Source organism: Quercus lobata, chromosome 4 (assembly GCF_001633185.2).
Source record: "Quercus lobata isolate SW786 chromosome 4, ValleyOak3.0 Primary Assembly, whole genome shotgun sequence".
Lineage (NCBI taxonomy): Eukaryota > Viridiplantae > Streptophyta > Magnoliopsida > Fagales > Fagaceae > Quercus > Quercus lobata.
Genome location: NC_044907.1, coordinates 39,013,240 through 39,033,139, shown reverse-complemented (window position 1 = coordinate 39,033,139; position 19,900 = coordinate 39,013,240). Strand labels below are relative to the sequence as shown.

The following is a 19,900-nucleotide window of genomic DNA, read 5'->3' as shown; positions in this document are numbered from 1 at the left end:
TCTCTAGCTTACCAGATCTCGCAATAAGCTCCATATTGCATCCACTATCCTTGGCATGTTCCAATGCTTCCCAAAACTCCAAAAACACTCAACATTCTAAATGGGTGTGGGTAGTATTTGGGTACAAATCTCCTCTCAATGGGTATAACAATGGGAGAGGGAATGAGAAGAGACTACAAAGATTTCTCTCTAAGAATGAGTAGCTCTCTCTCTAATGAGGTGGGTGTGTTGTAGAAACCTCTCTTAGGGTTTTTCTCTCTGAATAGCCACATTTACATTTCATGGGAATAAGGATATTTATAGTAGGGTATGTGAGGAATGTGAAAAGTCAATTTTCATCCAAACAGGGCATTTTGGCGACTTGGCCTCGCGACTAGAATGAGTCGTGAGTTTAAGTCGCGAGATAACTTTCAGGCCAGACTGTACTTTTTGTCTTGTAGTACTCCAGCTGTTGTGACCCTTCAGCTCCCTGCATGCTTCACACGTGTGCCACTTTGGTGACTTGCCAGTCGTTAGATCCAATCGCGAGACTCCTTTGAATGCACACATCTTGAGTTTCTTCACACTCTCTCACACACAACCCTTACATTATTCCCACCTAAATACAGAGTTTCTACATGTTGAATTACAAGAAAATTTGGCACGAAATAAAGCCAACACATGGTTGATTAAATTCAACCTTACAAGACAACGCAAGGAGGTCAACACATGGTGGATGGTGATGGAGATCGGCAGAGTGGTTGAGGAAGAGAGTGAGAGAGGAAGATACTTCAAGAGAAGAAAGATGGGGGGGGGGAGAGAGAGAGAGAGAGAGAGAGAGAGAGAGAAAAGTTTAATAAAATACAAAGGAAATATTTTTAGCACTTCTATCAATACGCTGCCAACAGTAGAATTATACTATAGTATAATTTATTTGGCATTTGAAACATTTGATATTGGTGTGTTTTTGGTGTTTTGTGTGCTAAATGCTAAAATGTTAGCATTTAGCACATCTGATGCTAATGCTCTTAGCACTCAATTCCTCGAAAGGCTTTAAACTAAATATAATTGCTTTAATCAATCACTTTTGAGTCTCAAGACTCTTGATAGATAAATCACATTTATATGCATAGTTGTAAGTATCGTACAATACATATCATATCATGTACAAAAAGGTTTTGTATCATAAGGGCGTATCAAAAGTTCTCATGAATAGTATGATAAATAGGTGTATATATTCTGAATTTATAATGAATTTACTTCTTATATATTTATATCTATAATTTTTTATAATTTTATTAGGTGTACGATATGATACAAAATACAGAAAAATAAAAATAATCGATTCATAATGCAATTCAGGTTTTGACAACTGTGGTTATATGTATTAGAATGACCTTTTCTTTGAGGAAGTAAAATTATTTTTTCCATAAGACAATTCCATTTAATTAATACATTTTCTTATACTAGATCAAAGTTAAACCTGATGATCGTAAGGAAATGCAGTGGAATCCAACCATTCATCACTATTGATGAACTCTGACACTGTGAAATTATATGCAGCATCAACATCCATTATGTGATACCCTTTCCATTGAACTCTATCATCAGTTGATGAGCCGGGCCCACTATTTTCATACTCTCCGTAGTACAAAGTTTTTAATTCTTGATCATCATTATAATCGGACCACTGTGTCCACCCAGCTGGGTTAATGAAGTAACCAATGTGAGAATTTAGATAGACTGTCCGAGAGTACGCCCTCCATGGCCTTCCTAAGTAGCTTTTCACATTGCTAGAACTAGAGTACAAATCATTTGTAGCAAAAATTGAACAATTCTGGATGGAAATTCCAGTGTCCTCATCTGGGCTGTCACGAGACTGTGCTGTGATAACTGTGAATTGGCCAGGCATTGGCATTCTAGACCAAATATTACATCCTTGAAATACCACTGCTGCATTCCCAAGTATGAAATCTATAGTCCCCAATATGTCACACTGTCGGTAGAATTGTCGAAAGGAATGGACATACAATGTATCCTGGTAACCATTAATATGACACTTGTACAAAGCTGCAAAATCCGCATTTACTCTCAAGGCAACTGCTTGATGTTTCTTTGTTCCAGCCCTATTCTCTATACATATGTCTCGTGCCAGAAAGCCATCGCCAGACACCGCTGAAATCCAATTTAATTCAATTTGAACACGAAAATAAATTAATACATGTTAAATAAATATAATGCATATTTAGTGTCAATGGAAAAAGATAAATAAAGAACAGACATAATAATTTTTTGTTAACATATTTCAACTTAATAATATATGAAAACAAAACGCTTCACTTTTTTAAATCCTAAAAATTATATATGATTTATTTTGCACTAAATTATGCAACAATTTCCTTGGACTCTAAAGTCATAGACTATACTAAATTCTCTTATATAAGCAACATTATGTTGTCATATCTTATTTGGTACATAACTCCAAAACCCCCCCCCCCCCCCCCCCCCCACAAGAAAAAACAAAAGAAGAAGAAGTCCAGCTTGGAGAAAAAAAAAATTTGGTGAATTAATGATTACGACATTGAGAGGAAAATATGATTTTGAGAAAAATTGAAAAACTAAAAAATTTGACCCAAAAAAAGAAAAAGAAAAAAGAAAAATAGCACTTCCAATTTCATTCTATCGAAACTATTTTATAGTCTGTTTTACCAAGCAAAAAAAAGAGGTAATTTTTAGAGTATAATTTGTTTCCCATTTACTTAGCTATATAGCAGCGAAACATACAAGCATAGCTAGCCTCCAATTTTTTTTAAATTATTGTAACTGAAATTAGTAAAATTATTAGTAAAAATAAAGGAAAATAAATGAAATGATATATTTTCCAATCTTAATGTTTAAACTTATTGTGGTAAGGAAAACTAAATCATTAATAAGATTTTTATTTTTTTTTCGAAATTACTTCCAAAGACAAGTATATAGAGGGATGGGGACACCTTGAAGTATTGGTGGTCCATAGACAAGATTTTTTTTAAATATCCCTATCATCAAGATGAAACACTAATTGACTTTTGGTTTAGACTGGACTTAAATCCAAGGTCTTTTACTCGATACCAAGATACTTTATTAGTTGAACTAATTCTAGAACTCACAATTTATGGACAAGTTAGCCACACTTTTTAAGGTGGTTAACGTCTTAAATATGACAATATATCCCTTAAATTTATGTACTTATTAAGAAAACGTTTTTTAAAAAATTTTAATTTCTTAAAGAGGGAGGGTCATAGGCTCATATGTATGGGTTAATGCTTTTTTTTTTTTAGGGGTTTAGTTACCTATTTCTTTTTTCCTTTTTTTGTGTGTTTTGGACTAACTTAAATCTTGAGAGGGGGTTAAGCGTTATTCTTGGAACACTAAAATTTATATATATATATATATATATGGAGAAAATTTTAACCTATGATGTCTACTCCTGATAATAATTTTTTATCATCAGACTAAAATATCAATTAGTTTATATATATTATTATAAAAAAAATTTATGACCGGGCCAAGAGATGGTTCCCTTGCTCTAAATGTAGCTTGGTCCTGAGATTGACACAAATTATTAAAGGGGTCGGTAAATTACTCAAAATTTCAGTTAAAAAAAAAAAAGTGTGTGTGGCCGTTTTTATCCTTATTAAATATATATAAATGTAAATCAGAAGGCTAAACATACCTAGAGTTGCAGATCTGAAAGTTGTCCAGCCGTCCCCCACGCTTCTTTTACCAGTAATTGTAGTGATATCAGCTCCATCTCCGAATAGAACAATGTGAGTCTTGTAAGATGGGATTTCCACATTTTCTTCATAAAGTCCTTGTTTCACATAGATATGTGTTTTATCATTGCTATTGTTTGGAGCAAAGTTGATGGCATCGGTGATGGTGGTGAAGTTTCCAGTTCCATCAGCAGCCACAGTCAGCACCTTACTCGGGTCAAATTCACTCTCCAATATCCGAGTCCGACTCTTTAATTTCTTTGAAATCCACGTTGGAACACCCATGTCCATGAGGCGCCTTTTATTATGGCTTTTTTGGCTAGACAAAATGGAAAGAGCAATACTTACATACATATAAGTTTCATTTATGGAACTCAGTAGGGCTGGCTTCAAAGGACCCGAAGCTGAATCCAAACCCTCCAAGCATGTGTTCTTGTTTGTGAGTGCTGCGCTAAGGTAAGCTATTGCATCGGCAAGTTTCCGTTGATTAATGGGTGCATCCTGCGGGACTAGGGACACTGTTCTTTGTAAACAAGACATGGTGATTTGTTGGAGTTCCTTGCAGTCCGGGATGGTTCCTTTTTGTTTTTGGATGATATTATTTGAGTTTGCGGCATCCAAGAGCAGATTGGAAAGCTGTTTAGACTCGGATATTGCGGTTTGGAGGGTGTAAAGGAGGTAGGTGTTGATGTTTGGACTGGTCTCATCTGAGATATTGGTGGAGAGTTTCAATGAGCCGAAACAGACATCTGGGTATGGTGTGGTTTTGCATACAGATTTTATGGAGGACGAATGTTGGGAATATTTCATAGAAGAAGAAGAAGAAGAAGAAGAGTTGAGAGCCCATGTTCTTGACAAGTTGATTGCTGAGAGGAGCAAACAAAGCTTCAGAATATTGGAGGAAGCCATCAAAGTTTGATGAGACAAATTGAAGTGTAGACTGACATATATAGATTAAAAGGGCTTAACTAAACAACGTGTAACACATGATATTACGGTTATTGTGTGTAACACATGTGATATTACGGATATTGTTGAGTCCTTTTGTGTTTTTTTTTTTTTTTGGTTGTGTGGGGGTGGGGGGGATTGACTTGAATCTTTTTAAATTAAAAAAGAAAAACTTTAGCTCTCAATATGTTTAGACTATTTTTTTTCAGCTTGATGTGACAATTAAAAAAATATTATATGTATAATTTTAAGCACATCACTTTGTTAATAAATTATATGATGATTAGTTCAAATAATAAATTATATGCATGTATGAACAGTCACGTAAGAATTTGAAAAAAATGGCTCCAAACTTTGTAAAATTCTTTGGATGATGGAGAGGGTTACCACGCATGGCATAATGCACAAAAATGTATTTTAACAAGACTAATACTTGTTGCACACACTGTTCATCCTAACTGAAAACATGACTTTAAACCATTATTTCAAACTTAAAAACATGACTTTGAAAGTTACTTTTTCGATTATAATGGCCTAATGGGAAGTGTGTGCTTGCACTAGTGTATCCAACAAACAAAGCCCTTTTAATAGTGTCATTTCAGCAACTTGTTCTATTTATTTATTATTTGTGTCTATTTTTTCCCCCATTCCAAGGTTTATTTGCTCAGAATTAAGGAGTGATTAGTGGAAGAAACGGTGTTTTTCAGGCCATTATAACGGAAAAAGTGACCATGCAGGTAGGACTCTTTGTACTTTTGGGGCAGTCAAATCTTTTAAGTTCTTACGGAGACAAATGCAATTATGCAAGTGGGACTCTTTGTGCTTATGTGGTAACTGACCATTAAACACACTCTATAATGTAATAAATGCCCACTATGTTCATATAAAGTTCACCAATTTTTTTTTTCTTTTTTAAGTATGTATACCACTAACTCATGATTTTCCATGATGTGTAGAGAATCAAAACCCTTTTAAATTTATTGGGATTATAAAATCCCCAAAAAAAAAAAAAAAAACCTAGCTAGATAGTAACGAATTGTGATAAAAGTTGTGAAAAATATTGCGGTACTAACATTTCTCTTGTTTTGGAACAACATGATTCTCTCACTTTCAGTCACACACATACCATTTTATTTCAAGCTTAGGATCCTTTCTATTTCGCTAGAAAAATGGTAACAATCAAATTTACTTAAAAATAGTTTTTTTTTTTTTTAATTTGGCTTTTATTTTATAGAGAATGTTCTAGATTATGCCATGTTATCTATATATACTATAAAACTAAAGCATTTGACTTTTTGTTGACTTCATAATATTAACACATAAGCTTTGTTGCTCTCACAAATTCACACATCATTTTTAATTTATTTAAATTTTTCCTTAAAAACCTAAACCCTACAAGCAAGTTTTGAAAACCCAATAGCATACCCACCAAGCCAACGAAGCCAACTCAACCGAAAGCCCCTTATCAGCATGTTGAGCCCAAAAAGAATTGGGAAGATTGAGTTACGTTTGTGGTACACATTCCCTAGAGACTACATATCAAAGTTATGGAAACGTGGGGGTAAAAGATATTTAATAATTCTACTACTACTGCAGAAATGAATCAGAGGACAAAGGTCATGAACAACACTACAATAAAAAAATAAAAAAAAAAAAATTTACTGTTTATTACTGTTTGGTACTGTTCATTAGCCTAAAATCACTGTTCATGACCAATGAACAGTGCATAACGCGCTAGTTAAAAAAAAAAAAGTGCCTGAAACGCATACGTCCAAAACGTGCTGTGAATCCAAACAGAGCTTAAGTGAGAGTTTGGATACACGTTTGCATTTAAAGTTTGCGTTTTCTAGCTTTTTTTTTTTTTTTTTTTCCCCAATGCGTGAACAGTAACATCACATGGGTTCACTATGCAGGAGACAAAATGCACTGTTCACGGGTCCCACGACACTATTCATACATTAAAAAATTATTTTGTTACAGTATTTTCAATTTTCAATTTTCAGTTTCAACAAAAATAAATTGTATCCAAACAGACCCTAAGTGTTAGAGGCCAAAGATGATGGTTCGTGGGATTAAGAGATGTGCACCTCTTCCTACAATTAATGTTCAGTTTCCTTTCATTTGTTACCTAATTATTAACTCCTACTTGGTCCCCTAATTCAACCATTATTACTAACTAGTATGTAACTCATGCATAGACATGGACGTATTTGAAAATAAACATATTTTTTTAATCATAATATATATATATAAGTGATTGAATTATTAGAAAAAATAAAAATATTTTTTATCATAAAATATGTATAATTGATTGAATTATTAGAAAAAATAAACATAATTTGATGGGTATTAAAATTCCTGCCTAAGTTTAATACTACTTATGATCATTTTTATTCTAATTTTTAATAAGATAAAATGTGTGGTGATTTTTTTTTGAGTAGATATACGATTGGTTTTTTATTTTTATATTTTATTAGTATTGGACTCCTAATATTTTGCACTCATTAACTCATTACACAAAGATTAAAAAACTTTAGTAGACACATTGCACAAAATTAACCCACAATTAAAATTTAATTTGGGATCTAATAGAATTTTCTCTTAATTTGAGTTTTAATATATATATATATATATATATATTAGTCTCAATCAAGATCAATTAAGGTTAATTAGTCCCTTGATTTAGGCAATTAGTGATTAATTTCCACCTGAGTTAAATTATGTGCATGCAACTTTATGGTATGTTGTAGTCCAAACCAATAGGAAAATGACGCATCACTAATTTTAAATTGGACAATAATTAGACAAATTTGATTTGATTGTCCTTAAAGTGGTCAGACTTAATTCATGAGGGTGCATCATTATTGTTGAAATTTGACTCTCCCCGATATTTTTCAATCTGATAGTCCAATATAGGTTCGTGACCAATCGTTTTAGTTGTTATGATATTGGGATTAATTTGGAGAGAAGTAATCAAGGATCCAATAGCCATAATTAATATGCTACCCTCACATGTGAAATTACCATTTTATCCCTTATGTGAAATTAAATGCAAGTTGCAAACTGAGATGTCTACACAAATTTAAAATCTATTTATATATATATAAACGGGTTGGGTTCAACTTACACCTGATGTAACTCTAAACAATGTTACACCACTCAATAACTTATTATTGAATTCATATTTTGAAAATTCATATTTTGCATGGAATAGAAGGATTCTCTCTTTCATGCTAGGAAAAATACTAGCTAGGACACATTATTTATCATTATATTTCATGTATGTAACAATCTACATGCATGATAGCAAGAGTATTCAAGAGTTATTGAAATCAAGAGTTTGGGTTAAAAGTTTTGTAACTCAATTGGTTGACACCTTTTAGTAAATGTTTTTAGAATTCAAATCCTGTTGTTCAAAAATGTTGATTATAAAAAATGAAAAAAAAAAAAAAACTATATTACATAAAACAGTTCTTTTTTAATCATGACATTTTTTTTTCTAATAATGAATGATTTATATTATGCCCCTTTATCATTCAACCGGAGGAAAAAAAAAAAAAACTCACATCACAACGTTGTTAAAGTGAACAAATCTAACAAATTGAAATAAAATTATAAAATTAAAAAACAAAAAAAATGGACAATTTTCATTTGTACACTCAATCAGAGGGTTTCTCAAGGGTTTGGATTTGAAACGAGTTCAACTAGCACTTCTACTTGCTTTATCATTCATTGTGATTGTTATTGGTAGTGTTGCTTAATTTACTGTTACTGTTGTTATTGTTGTTGCTTTCATTGTCATGGTTCTAGTTTTCACCTTCTAAATCAGCCTCTATTAGTGAACACGATTGAAAATTCAAGGTTATTGAAGGTTAGCTCAACAAGTCTATTATTGAAGGTTATTGCCATTCAAGCAATACTCACATGACTTTCCATATATGTAGTAAGCCTAAGCACCTAAGCCCTCCAAGTATCAACATGAAAATGCAGAACTTGTCTTACACTTTCAAAATTACTTGTTGCTACAAGCTGATCTGCCAACCACAAAATTGATCTCTAGGCCACTCTAAGGTTATGTTTGGTATCAGTTTTTATTTTCTATTTTCAAAAACTTTTTTTTGGGAATATAATGAAAAAACAATTTTTTTATATTTTTGAAATCAAAAACATGTTTCGTTAGTTGAAATTAAAAATATATTTTTATGAAGAAAAAAATAAAAAATACTAAAATATATTGTTATTAGGATTTGAACTCTAATGTTAACTCATTAAATGAGACAGATTCATTAAATTAAATGCATTTTTCATTGACTTTTAATAATTAGAAAATGAAAACAGTCATTTGCATGTTTTCAGTTTCCTTTATAAATTGAGTTTTGAGAACAGTTTTTGTTTTTTGTCCATTTTGAGTTGCCAAACAAGTTTTTTAGTCTCAAAAATAGAAAATTGTTTTTAGAAACAAAAAATAAGGAGAAAATACAGTTACCAAACATACTCTAAGGCTCCTTGAAGATTTGACATTGTCTTTGAGGTTTCAATAGGTACAACACAAGTATGGTGATTTATGTTTGAAACAACAAACCTCTCAAGGATCTTCAATGGGAGAGGGTAGAAGACAAAGAAAGGGATCTCTAGGTTTTGAGAGGAAAGATGGGAAGGAGTCTCAATCCTCTCAAGGAATCACGTGCTTCAAATGCAACAAACATGGACATCTCAAGAAAGAGTGTCCCAATTATTTGAGAGGAAAGGGCAAGGTGTATGCCACTACTCTTAGTGACACCGACTCCTCTAATTTAGATTCAGATGAAAGCTATGATGGAGAGAGAAACTTCTCTGCATTCATGACCATTGCTCCCATGGAATCTTCAGATGATTTGAGTGTGCTAGTAGAAGAGCTTGGTGAGCACATTGAATTGGAGTTAATGGGGATAGTAGAGGAATCCGATGATGAGGAAGATGAAAGAACAGTGGGACTACAAGAGACCTACAATTCCCTCCTTGAGAAGACCGATGAATATGTAAAAGTGGCTAAAGCAGCCATTAAGAAAATGAAGAGAGCAAAGCAAGACTACAAGAGTCTTTTAGTCCGATACAAGGAGACTAAGGCAATGTTTGGATCCACGTTTAACCACGTTTGCATCTACGTTTGATACAAATTGCTTGGACCCACGCTACAAAACGTGGAAACGGGAAATGCCAAGTTGAGGAGAAACGCGCAAAGCTGAAAGCTGGGAAACGCAAAAAATGGATTCGCAACACACCGTTTCATTAATCCAAAGCGTTTTGTATTGTTCATAGACCACGCTCTCTTCATTCTCATCACAGATACGCAGCGTTTCATTAAAAAACCGGTTTTGCGCGTCCTGTTCATTCTTGCGCGTCCTGTTCTTTATTTTGTGAGCGTACTGTGTGAACAAAACCACAGCTGTTCTGATGCCCATCAAAACGGTACGCTGCCTCTCAACAGCTATTTTCACGAACTTGAAAGCTTTCTTTTCTTCTCTCTCTCAACTACCTTGGTTCAATGCCTTCAATGCTGGTTGTTGCTCCGTCCGAATCGTCTTCAATGCTTTGCACCTACCCACAAACCACAAAACCATCAAAACAGAGAAGGAAAGGAACTCAGAAACCCATTACGCATTCCTCTCTGAACCACTCCCCTCTGTTCTTCCTTCACTCAAGTGAACCTCCTCTCCGCTGTGGACATCGTTGCCGCTGCTGTGGACACTGTTCTCGCCGATAAGAGTCAAATAACTTCTCATGCTCTCTGATCTGTTGGTGTGGTTATATTGTTTTCCATGAGGCATTTCATCAATCTGTGGTTTTCTCTGATCTGTTTGTGTTCAATTTTTGTGCCTTTTTTTTTTTTTTATGTGTTTTCCATGACACTATAAAAGTAGGTTTCTTGATCCTTCGTGTAAACCTCTGTTGTTTTTGGATATATGTGTGAGTTTACTTTTCATTTTTCCTAACTGATTATGATTATGCACACGAACTGCTTGTTGAAATGCGTCAATGAGGCATTTCATCAATCTGTGGTTTTCTCTTATCTGTTTGTGTTCAATGTTTGTACCTTTTTTTTTTTTTATGTGTTTTCCAAGACAGTATAAAAGTAGGTTTCTTGATCCTTCATGTAAACCTCTGTTGTATTTGGATATATGTGTGAGTTTACTTTTCATTTTGCCTAACTGGTTATGATTATGCACACAGACCGCTTGTTGAAATGCGTCAATGAGTGTAGAAGGAAGTTGTAGGAAAAATGGTTAAGGAGAAATTGAAGGACGGTGGTAGTAATGATCTGAGAGCTGACTGGAAAGACCTTAAGGAACTACAAGCTTTTTGTCAGTTCTGTGCTGCTCAAGTCCTAGCTAGCCAGAGGAAAGGAGGATTTTTGACCAAAATTGGGGTTGACAACGTGATTGAACAGTTGGGTAGCATGGGAAAAGTGGTGACTCACCTTCAGATTAAAAACAAATGGGATCATCTGAAAAAAGGGTGGAAGGATTATAACCAGTGTTTTAACAATGAGACTGGGTTGGGTTATGATGCTGGAACTGGGATGCTTGAGGCCCCTGATGAGTGGTGGACTCGAAAGATTGTGGTTAGTTTACGTTACATAATTATGAAATTCTTTATTGTCTACAACTATATTATTATGTTCTAACTACTGGTTGTCCACACGTAGGCATGTCCCCTTGCAAAAACCTTTAAAATAAAGGTTTGCCGAATCGTGACTACCTGAACATCATGTATGGAGGCACGGTTGCAACGGGGAAAAATGCATTCTGCACTAGCGGTCAATTACCAAAGGAAACCACCGAAGGGTCTGGGGACTCTGTTGATAGCACAGAATTTGTTAACCCCCAATGTGAACTGTTTATGAATGTTGACGCCATGGAGGTTGAAGGTTCATCATTGTCGAGGGCAGGACCAGCAGTGAGTAAGGGGAAAGGCTTGGCAACCAGTGTCCACCTTTTCAAGCCAATGTACAAGAAATCAAAAAAAAGAAGCATTCAGTTGCGCAAGAGATGTTCGACTCTTTAGAGAGCATCTCAAATGTGATTGTTGAGAGTCGAAGTGTAAGTACACGTAAGGATATTGCTTCCACAACAACTACTCAGGTTAAAGCCATTTTGGACATGGTGTTGAGTCTTTCAGGGGTGTACTCGGGTCATTACCTTCATCTGTTTAGCACCATCTACTTCATGGAAAAAGAGTGGGGTAGGCACATGTTTCCTGCCCTTGGCGATAACAAGGATGTCCAACTGAAGTGGCTAGAAAAAGAGTACCAAAGGCACCCTGAATTTCATATTGACTGAAGGAAAGAAAATTGTCTAGATAGGAACACGAGCTTGGTGTAGTAATCGTATTTTCAGTATTATACTTGTTGCATTATTGTTTTTCTTTTTTTTTTTTATTGGTAGAAACTAAAGCTTACCATGGCTGTGTATGTAAGACAATGCCTCTTTTAGCTATCTTTTTTGTATTTTTGATGGTTATGCACTGTTATTTGTGGTAAACTTTGATGATGGTCGTTCATGTTTGGCAAGAAGAAGTCATGGCATATATATATATATATATATATATATATATATATATATATATCCTTGAAGCAAGTTCTATGTCTTGTGGTTGTTTTTCTGGTTCTGTCAATATATTTATCCACGGTTGGTTGTTTGACTGATTGCAGCCATTTGTATTAAACAGGGCTGGTTGTTGAACTGTGCAATATTTCTCCTTATAACATTGTTTAACCATGCAACCAACCTTGTTTGACTGTGCAATGGCTGGAAAAATTATATTATGGCTGGTTGCACAGTCAAACAGGGCTAGAAAAACAATGTTATGGCTAGTTGCACAGTCAAACAGGGCTGCAATATTTTTTCCAGCCCTGTGCAATATTGACTGTGCTCTCACATATATATAATAGTCACATTTTTATTAACTCCTCTATGCTAACAAAGAGTTTTCTTACTTATTAACTCCTCTAGTCACAGTACAAACCTTTTAGTCATAATTTATATTAAAAATATATATAGCATAGTATTACATATTAGGTTGTACAAATTGAACTCCAAGGCTGGTTGTTTGACTGATTGCAGCCATTTATTAGTCAACCTTGACACCCTAATGAGTGTATATACACAGTAAGAGAAGCTGTGAGTGTATATGAGAGTGTTGGTTAGTAGTCACTAGTACTGTTCAGACAGCCCCTACTGTTTTTGTGCCCCTATTGTTCACACAGCCCATATTGGCAGTAACATTGAACATTGATTTCTAAACTTCCTTTTCAAGGCATGGTATTAACATGATTTGAACATGGTTGTAGGATATCTATTTGCAGTTCAGACTCAAACTCAGGGGGTGCATCAGGGCTGCATTAGTCGCTGCATCAGGTGCTACATCAGAGTGCATCAGGTGCTTCATCAGGGTGCATCAGGGCTGCATTAGTCGCTGCATCAGAGTGCATCAGAGTGCATCAGGTGCTGCATCAGGGTGCATCAACTGCTGCATCAGGGGGTGCATCACGTGCTGCATCAAGGGGTGCATCAAGAGTAGGTTAGTGAGATCTTAAGTTATATTTTTATTGATGCTACATGTCCTATATAGTGAAGCACCATATCAGAGTAGGTTAGACTCTACAAAATGACACGCTTTTTTTTTTTCTTTTTTTTTTCATGATTGATACAATTACAAATGTTTCAAATAAAGTCATAGTTCTGATAAAGTCATGAAAACTATTTAAGGATGCAATGCCTGAAAGTACAAACTATAATTCTTTCTGAAAAATCAATCTACTAAGCTATTTGCCATCCACAAGAAGCCCCTGGAAATTATAAATTTCATAGATTCAATCTTCCCATGATCTCAGTCACCAATGTATAGCCCCTTTAAATAATTAAATCTCATACAATTATATAGAGTGATCAGACCATGAAGGTGAAACTGAGTAAACAGCCACTTTATTCTTTTGTACTAATGTAATCAGTGGTGATTGCAGCAGTTCTTGGTCTATATATATGATCATCTTACCATATGCAGCATCACATACTCAGATGACTGCCAGGGTTCTTAGCCCTTCAGATTCGGCAGTAATATACTGTTGAAAGAACATAAAATCTAACGCAAGTAACAACTCTTTTGATGGTGAGGAATTTTACCTTCTGATCACTTGGGCATTCACAACTCACCATCACATTGGACTATGTCACATCTAAAAAATACAATTGCATCTTAAAAAAATTAAACACTCAAAAAGTTGTATATAAACTAAGTAAGCTGAATAAGCCAGTGTTATTAGTTCCATTCCATCTCGTCCGAAACATTGCTCTTTTTGGTAATAGTAGCATATCTCTTATATGTTGGATGCTAATACCATGTATGTTTCAATTTAGCTCTAAATGAAATCCCCTTTCTACTAACATTAAAGAAGCAAGAGCTATTACCAAAATTAGTGTCATAGGACCAAAATGAACAATTCATTTCCCATGACATTATGAACTTCTATAAACTTTTTTCATAGTCCATAGAATGAACCAATTCAATGGTGTTACATATCAATCCCTTAATTATTTACCTTCAAACAGAAAGATATGATACAAGCTTATGGCCTTGAGACAACATTTTTTGATGTTTCTAATGAAAATGTCCAAAGTTCAAATCCCCCTCTCCTTACACAAAGATGTAATTTAAAAAATAATAAATAAAAAACAAATATAAGACATGGAAAAATTCGATAAATTTTAGAGGTTCATCATTTACTACAACCAATTCTATGATAATTCAGTTTTATCATGGTCCACAATGCAACATTGATGTATAAAATATTAAAATGTCACCAAGAGCTTTGTAGATCAACTTGTTGGCATCCCCTAGTGTTTCCACAATTTTTTTTTTTTTTTTAATGTATACTAAAATGTCACATAGCAAAGGTTTTTTTTTAGCCAAGTAGTATCATCCTATTTTAGCAAAAATAAAATAGTAATATCCCTCCCAACAAAGATTGTAGTCATTAAGATTTACCTGTTATGGGTGGTTTGCAGGAATTAAGTTTCTTCAATTATCTGCTTGCATGATTTGCATCAATATAACAAAAATTATGTACACCCAGTGGATTACACTCTCCTTTGCACAGGATAAACATGTATGGTCCACCTTCATGTAACCTTCACGTAAGAGGAGGTATAATGCACCAAGTGAATAATTTCACCAATATAATCGAAATTATACAAGAGTAAAAAAAAAAACTCATTTCATGGGATATTTAGTCACATCCCAAGAGTATTTACAGTTGTTAAAGATAGGCATCTTGCAATCTCAAAACTTTAAAACTTTAAGAAAACCACCACTTAAAATACAAATATCGAGTAGAATAGAGAAAAATACAACAGCATTAGGAGGATAAAACTGAAGTAACCTAGTCTTGATGTTTCTTCTAAAAACATCTTTAATTAAAAACAACTCTCCCCGTCATAAAAAGCAAAATCGAGCTCTGGTAAATTAAACATGATACCTCAGTTCCTCGACCTACCCCCTCTTCCACAGCCAAGGCCACGGCCACGCCCACCACCTCTTCCACCATGACCACCACCTCTGTGACCATGACCTTTACCACCACCTAAGGCCTTGTTGACATCAGATTTTAACTTCATCTCTTCTGGCAAGGGAAGTATATGATCTACACACTTCCTGAAGCTAAAATCCTCCACAGACTCATCATCCCTTATGAGGAAGAAGCACCTACTTTCCACATAGGATGGTACCGCAACTGAAAAGCACTAACCCCTCCCCCAATCTTTTTATCTGGCTCTGGATGACCCTTCTTAATCAAGTCCATCAGCACCATCTGCTCATACTGCAACACAAAATGTGTAAAGACATGAATTTTACAGAAATCAACTCTTGAGTAAATGCATTATACAATTCAGGCCTGGCAATTAATCCTGCTATAGATTAAACCTTATGAACATAAACCAAGGGACTTGAGGTGGCAGTTATTAGTGAATTGTATGGTTAGCATTTAAGAATAAATTTTCTTTCTTTTGAAGCAAAAACTATAACACTTATCACACACCCACAGAGAGAAAGATGGCAGGCAGGCTGGGGAGTGTGCAATTCAATCTTTAGCTTTTCGTTCCTAAAGCTTGTAAGTTAAGAGGCCACATTGTATAGGCTGGTTACAACCAGAAAGCCCCAATTACACAAGCAAAGAACTCACTAAACAGAAAAGGCAACATTCCAGATTCCGCATGAAAAGCAAGATGTCATAAGTACTACTACAACAACTTTGAAACACCTTTTTGTAGATACAATTTTCAGAAAAGCCAGATAATCCCCAGGCAATAAAGGAGAATAACAGAACAACTGGTTGAGGGATACCAAGCACGTGTTCTACAGCATAGACAATAAACTCTCAATAGGTGATGACACTTCTACGTAAAAGGCAAAAGATGCTTCATCAATTGAGGTCCTGAAATTTCATAATTCTAAAGAGACCATGCAAGGCATTTACAGAATCTTGTATAAAAATGCAGTCAACGCCAAACTGACAATCATTACAAAGGACACAAACAACAAGAGTAAACAAAATCCACAGACCATGGTATGATATTTCCACAAGTCAGAGGTGCAGCTCAAGCCCTTTATATCTTTGTTGATATCATGAAAACATAATCCAAATCCATTAATTATTTACATAAATAGAAATATTTTTCCTCAACAAATATAACATGCATCTTTAATTAAAATAATAATAAGGAAAAAATAAAGTTGAGGCCAATGCGCAAAAGGCATCTTTATATAACCTTAGAAAATTTTATGGACCAAAGAGGATAGGCATATTTTTTCCTCCTTTAAAGCTAACATCACAAATAAGGAACCAACAGAGTTAAGTTGTATCCCTATGTGAGGATCCCACCTTTGGATGCCAATTCCTACATGCCCCAAGTAATCTTAACTCCCTAATAATCATATTGACAATATAAGTCATAGAACCACAATTCAGGGTTACATTAGTTTATATATAAATATTTCTTGATTCTCCTGTTGGAGTTGGTTTTTCTTATTCGAACACTTCCTCTGATGTGCTGAATAATGGAGATAAAAGAATTGGTATTGCTTGGATTATTTAATTTTGTGCTTCTACTTTGAACAGTTTATTATTGTTGCTAGCTTTTGTACCTTAAATTCATCATTTTCTGGTTTGCAGCCGAGGACTCTTTAGCATTTTTATTGAAGTGCCTTGAGCGCTTTCCTTAGTTCAAAGGAAGGGACTTTTATATTACAGGAGAGAGCTATGCAGGTTGAGTTCAATCTTTGTATATAGTTATTAATCTAAAGTAATGCCAATGTTTTTGTTTCTACACCATTGAATAGATGACACTGAAAAGCCTCTGTAGGTCTGTTATTCCAAATACACGATATATGGGCCTTTTCCAAGCTTCACTTATTGTTGGGTTAAAATTAGGGACAGTGAATTATTAGTACATGTCATGTTATTCAGTTTTGCTGAATTTGAATATCTATTAAACCACAAGTATCTTGTTCTTCTAATTCTTTACAACCCTCATGAAGCAGATGCCATGGGTTCGGATCTTGTTGTTTGATATAGGAAAAGGAAAAACTTCTCAATAATAATTAAAAGACACAAACATAGTGGTTGTCATTGATTTACTAGATTGAACGTGCTATATGGAGTTAGTGAGCCTAGAGTTTTGAAGATGTGAGAGAGAGTTAATAAAGGGACTAAAACAAGAAATGGAATTAAAAATTTTCATTCTAATCACGGGTGGATCTTCATCTATTCAATCCTAGCAGGCCATTGTAAAGGACATACAAATGCTTTCTACCTACTAATCATCTGAAAGGAATTTTAAGGATAAATCCTTTAGATTGACCAAATTCTACCGAAATAGTCATAAAATGGTATCATTGTCGTAAAGGAATTACAAAGTAATATATTATGCTTATAATGTGGAATTATTTTAGTAAGTTCATCACCTTACTACCCTCCACATCCATCCCATTGTATAAAATTATTTTATATCATTGCAGCAGTAGTAATTACAACACTTATGTAAAACAAGGGAAGTAAAGACCTCCATTTCATGCTTATATGCAATCGTTTGATTATTGGAGTAAGGCTTCCATTTCATGCTTTACTTATTCTATTAATGCTTAAGTATTAATATCTGACATGATGTTCAATGGAATTGGTTTTGTATTTCAATGTTTTAAATCAATTTGCTTATGCATTTTGGGAAACTTCTATATATATATATATATATATATATATATGTAAGCAAGTAGAGATAATTTGAAGAAATCTTAGATGAAATCATGAAAGCATATGCTTAGGATTGTTGATTTAGCCTACATTTTTATTTTTGTTTATTTTACTAACCTATGTATTATAGTATCACATTAGTATTTGTACATATGCAGGGACAATGACTTCGACCTGAGCGACGACATTGTACTCGCAGCATATATAGCAGGGTGTTCATGTGCAGTTTACGTGGAGACCTAAATGACCAAAATATCATTGCATACGAATATACAAAGTGGGTATGAATGGGTACAATATACATTAACTGGAAATGAGGAGAAATGTCGAAGAAATTTTAGAATGTCAAGCCATGTGTTTGGACAACTATGTAATACATTGCGCCAGTATGGATATAACGGTACTAGAAGAATTTGCTTGGAAGAGTCTTTGGCAATGACATTGGTGGTACTTGGTCATGCAGAGGGTAACAAATGGGTACAGGAAAGATTTCAGCACTCGGGTGAGATAGTGCATCGACACGTGACCACGGTAGTTAAATTGTTAGCCACCGTAATGGCACCGGACATTATCAAGCCTGCTAATCATACATTTCAGGACGTGCTAGAACATATTCAGCATTCAAGTCGATATTGGCCACATTTCAAGGTGCTTTCTGAATTTGGTATCTTCACTTGATTTTATTCAAATTATTTTTATGGTTATACCATGTATTTAATTTCACATTTGATTTTTGTTGCACTGGTTAGGGTTGCATCGGTGCGATTGATGGGGTCCACATCCCCGTGATCATACCAGAAGAGGAGCAACACCCATACTATGGCAGGAAAGGGATCACCACAACAAATTGCATGTGTGCGTGTGACTTTGACATGAAGTTCACATTCGCATGTGTAGGATGGGATGGGTCAGCGCATGACACGAGGATTTTTTTAAGCTGCCTCAATAATGAGAGTGACAACTTTTCAAAAGCTCCAGCTGGTTAGTAAATATGCAATTTAATTACAGTATTAAAGTATGTATTAATGTAGTGAAAATGCTAATGTAATAAACGTTTTCATCTATAGGAAAGTATTATCTTGTTGATTCAGGGTACCCTATGAAGAAAGGGTTTCTTGCACCATATTAGGGGGAGAGGTACCACATCCCCGAATTTCAGCCTTATGAAGTGTTGCATCATCCAGAGGAGAGATTTAATTATCTCCATTCGTCACTCCGTTCGGTCATAGAACGAACTTTTGGAGTTTGGAAGAACAAATGGAAAATTTTGAGAAATATGCCAGGGAAGAGTATACACAGTCAATCGAAAATCATTGTTGCTACAATGGTTCTTCACAATTTCGTTTAGAGCACATGAGATAAATAATAATGTTAATAGTTCCAGATATATAGGGGGCACATCTGGACGTAGTGAGAGAGGTCATTACGATGCCGTGGCACATGCAATCTCAATCTTGGATGAACTTGAGATGAAACAAGTTCGTGACAATATCACAGCATCGATATGTGCAGACGATAACTGAGTATGGTGACTATTATTTTTGTCACAATAGAAATTTAGTGTGGTTGAAAATACCATTGACATTATGGAAATTTTTTTGTGGGGACCAAATTGGACAGTTCACAAACTTCAATATTGTATTACCAATTTTTGTTATATTTTTGGTAAGCACAACTGAGGGCTCACAAAACTTGATTGTAATACCATTACAGTATGCATTTGTATATAATCGTTACAAGTGAAACTCATGGGTATTGCAACAGTAGATGTCAAGATTATAGGGAACTTATAAATAGACCCCAATCTTATTTGAACAAGAGATAAACAATACTAGAAAACATAAAACCCGTTTGTATACAGGAGAGAGTATAGCTTCAACATAATTAAGATTGTACTCTTTCTACATATGTAGCAACCTAGCTTTGGGTCACA

The 19,900-nt window shown here is 34.6% G+C and overlaps 3 protein-coding genes across 5 annotated transcripts; 2 read left to right on the top strand and 1 right to left on the bottom strand.

Moving 5' to 3' along the window:
• Positions 1-1,456: 1,456 nt before the first annotated feature.
• Positions 1,457-4,643, bottom strand: LOC115983774 (probable pectinesterase/pectinesterase inhibitor 12). Its single transcript, XM_031106549.1, has 2 exons — positions 3,695-4,643; positions 1,457-2,154 (listed from the first exon to the last, which is right to left on the bottom strand). Exons 1-2 carry the CDS (start codon positions 4,641-4,643, stop codon positions 1,457-1,459), a joined length of 1,647 nt encoding a protein of 548 aa, XP_030962409.1.
• Positions 4,644-10,421: 5,778 nt separating this feature from the next.
• On the top strand, positions 10,422-12,227 carry LOC115984208. Its single transcript, XM_031107178.1, has 2 exons — positions 10,422-11,283; positions 11,368-12,227. The coding sequence occupies exons 1-2, from the start codon at positions 10,942-10,944 to the stop codon at positions 11,422-11,424; spliced, it is 399 nt and encodes a 132-aa protein (XP_030963038.1). The 5' UTR covers positions 10,422-10,941; the 3' UTR covers positions 11,425-12,227.
• Positions 12,228-12,341: 114 nt separating this feature from the next.
• LOC115984207 lies at positions 12,342-19,642 on the top strand. 3 transcript variants are annotated; one of them, XM_031107175.1, is made up of 6 exons: positions 12,342-13,078; positions 13,156-13,241; positions 16,891-16,983; positions 18,126-18,615; positions 18,717-18,948; positions 19,035-19,642. In XM_031107175.1, the coding sequence occupies exons 4-6, from the start codon at positions 18,211-18,213 to the stop codon at positions 19,094-19,096; spliced, it is 699 nt and encodes a 232-aa protein (XP_030963035.1). In that variant the 5' UTR covers positions 12,342-13,078; positions 13,156-13,241; positions 16,891-16,983; positions 18,126-18,210; the 3' UTR covers positions 19,097-19,642. The 3 variants fall into 3 exon arrangements, with proteins under 3 accessions (XP_030963035.1, XP_030963037.1, XP_030963036.1); XM_031107177.1 differs by lacking the exon at positions 16,891-16,983; XM_031107176.1 differs by lacking the exon at positions 12,342-13,078 and having other exon boundaries at positions 13,108-13,241.
• Positions 19,643-19,900: the final 258 nt, after the last annotated feature.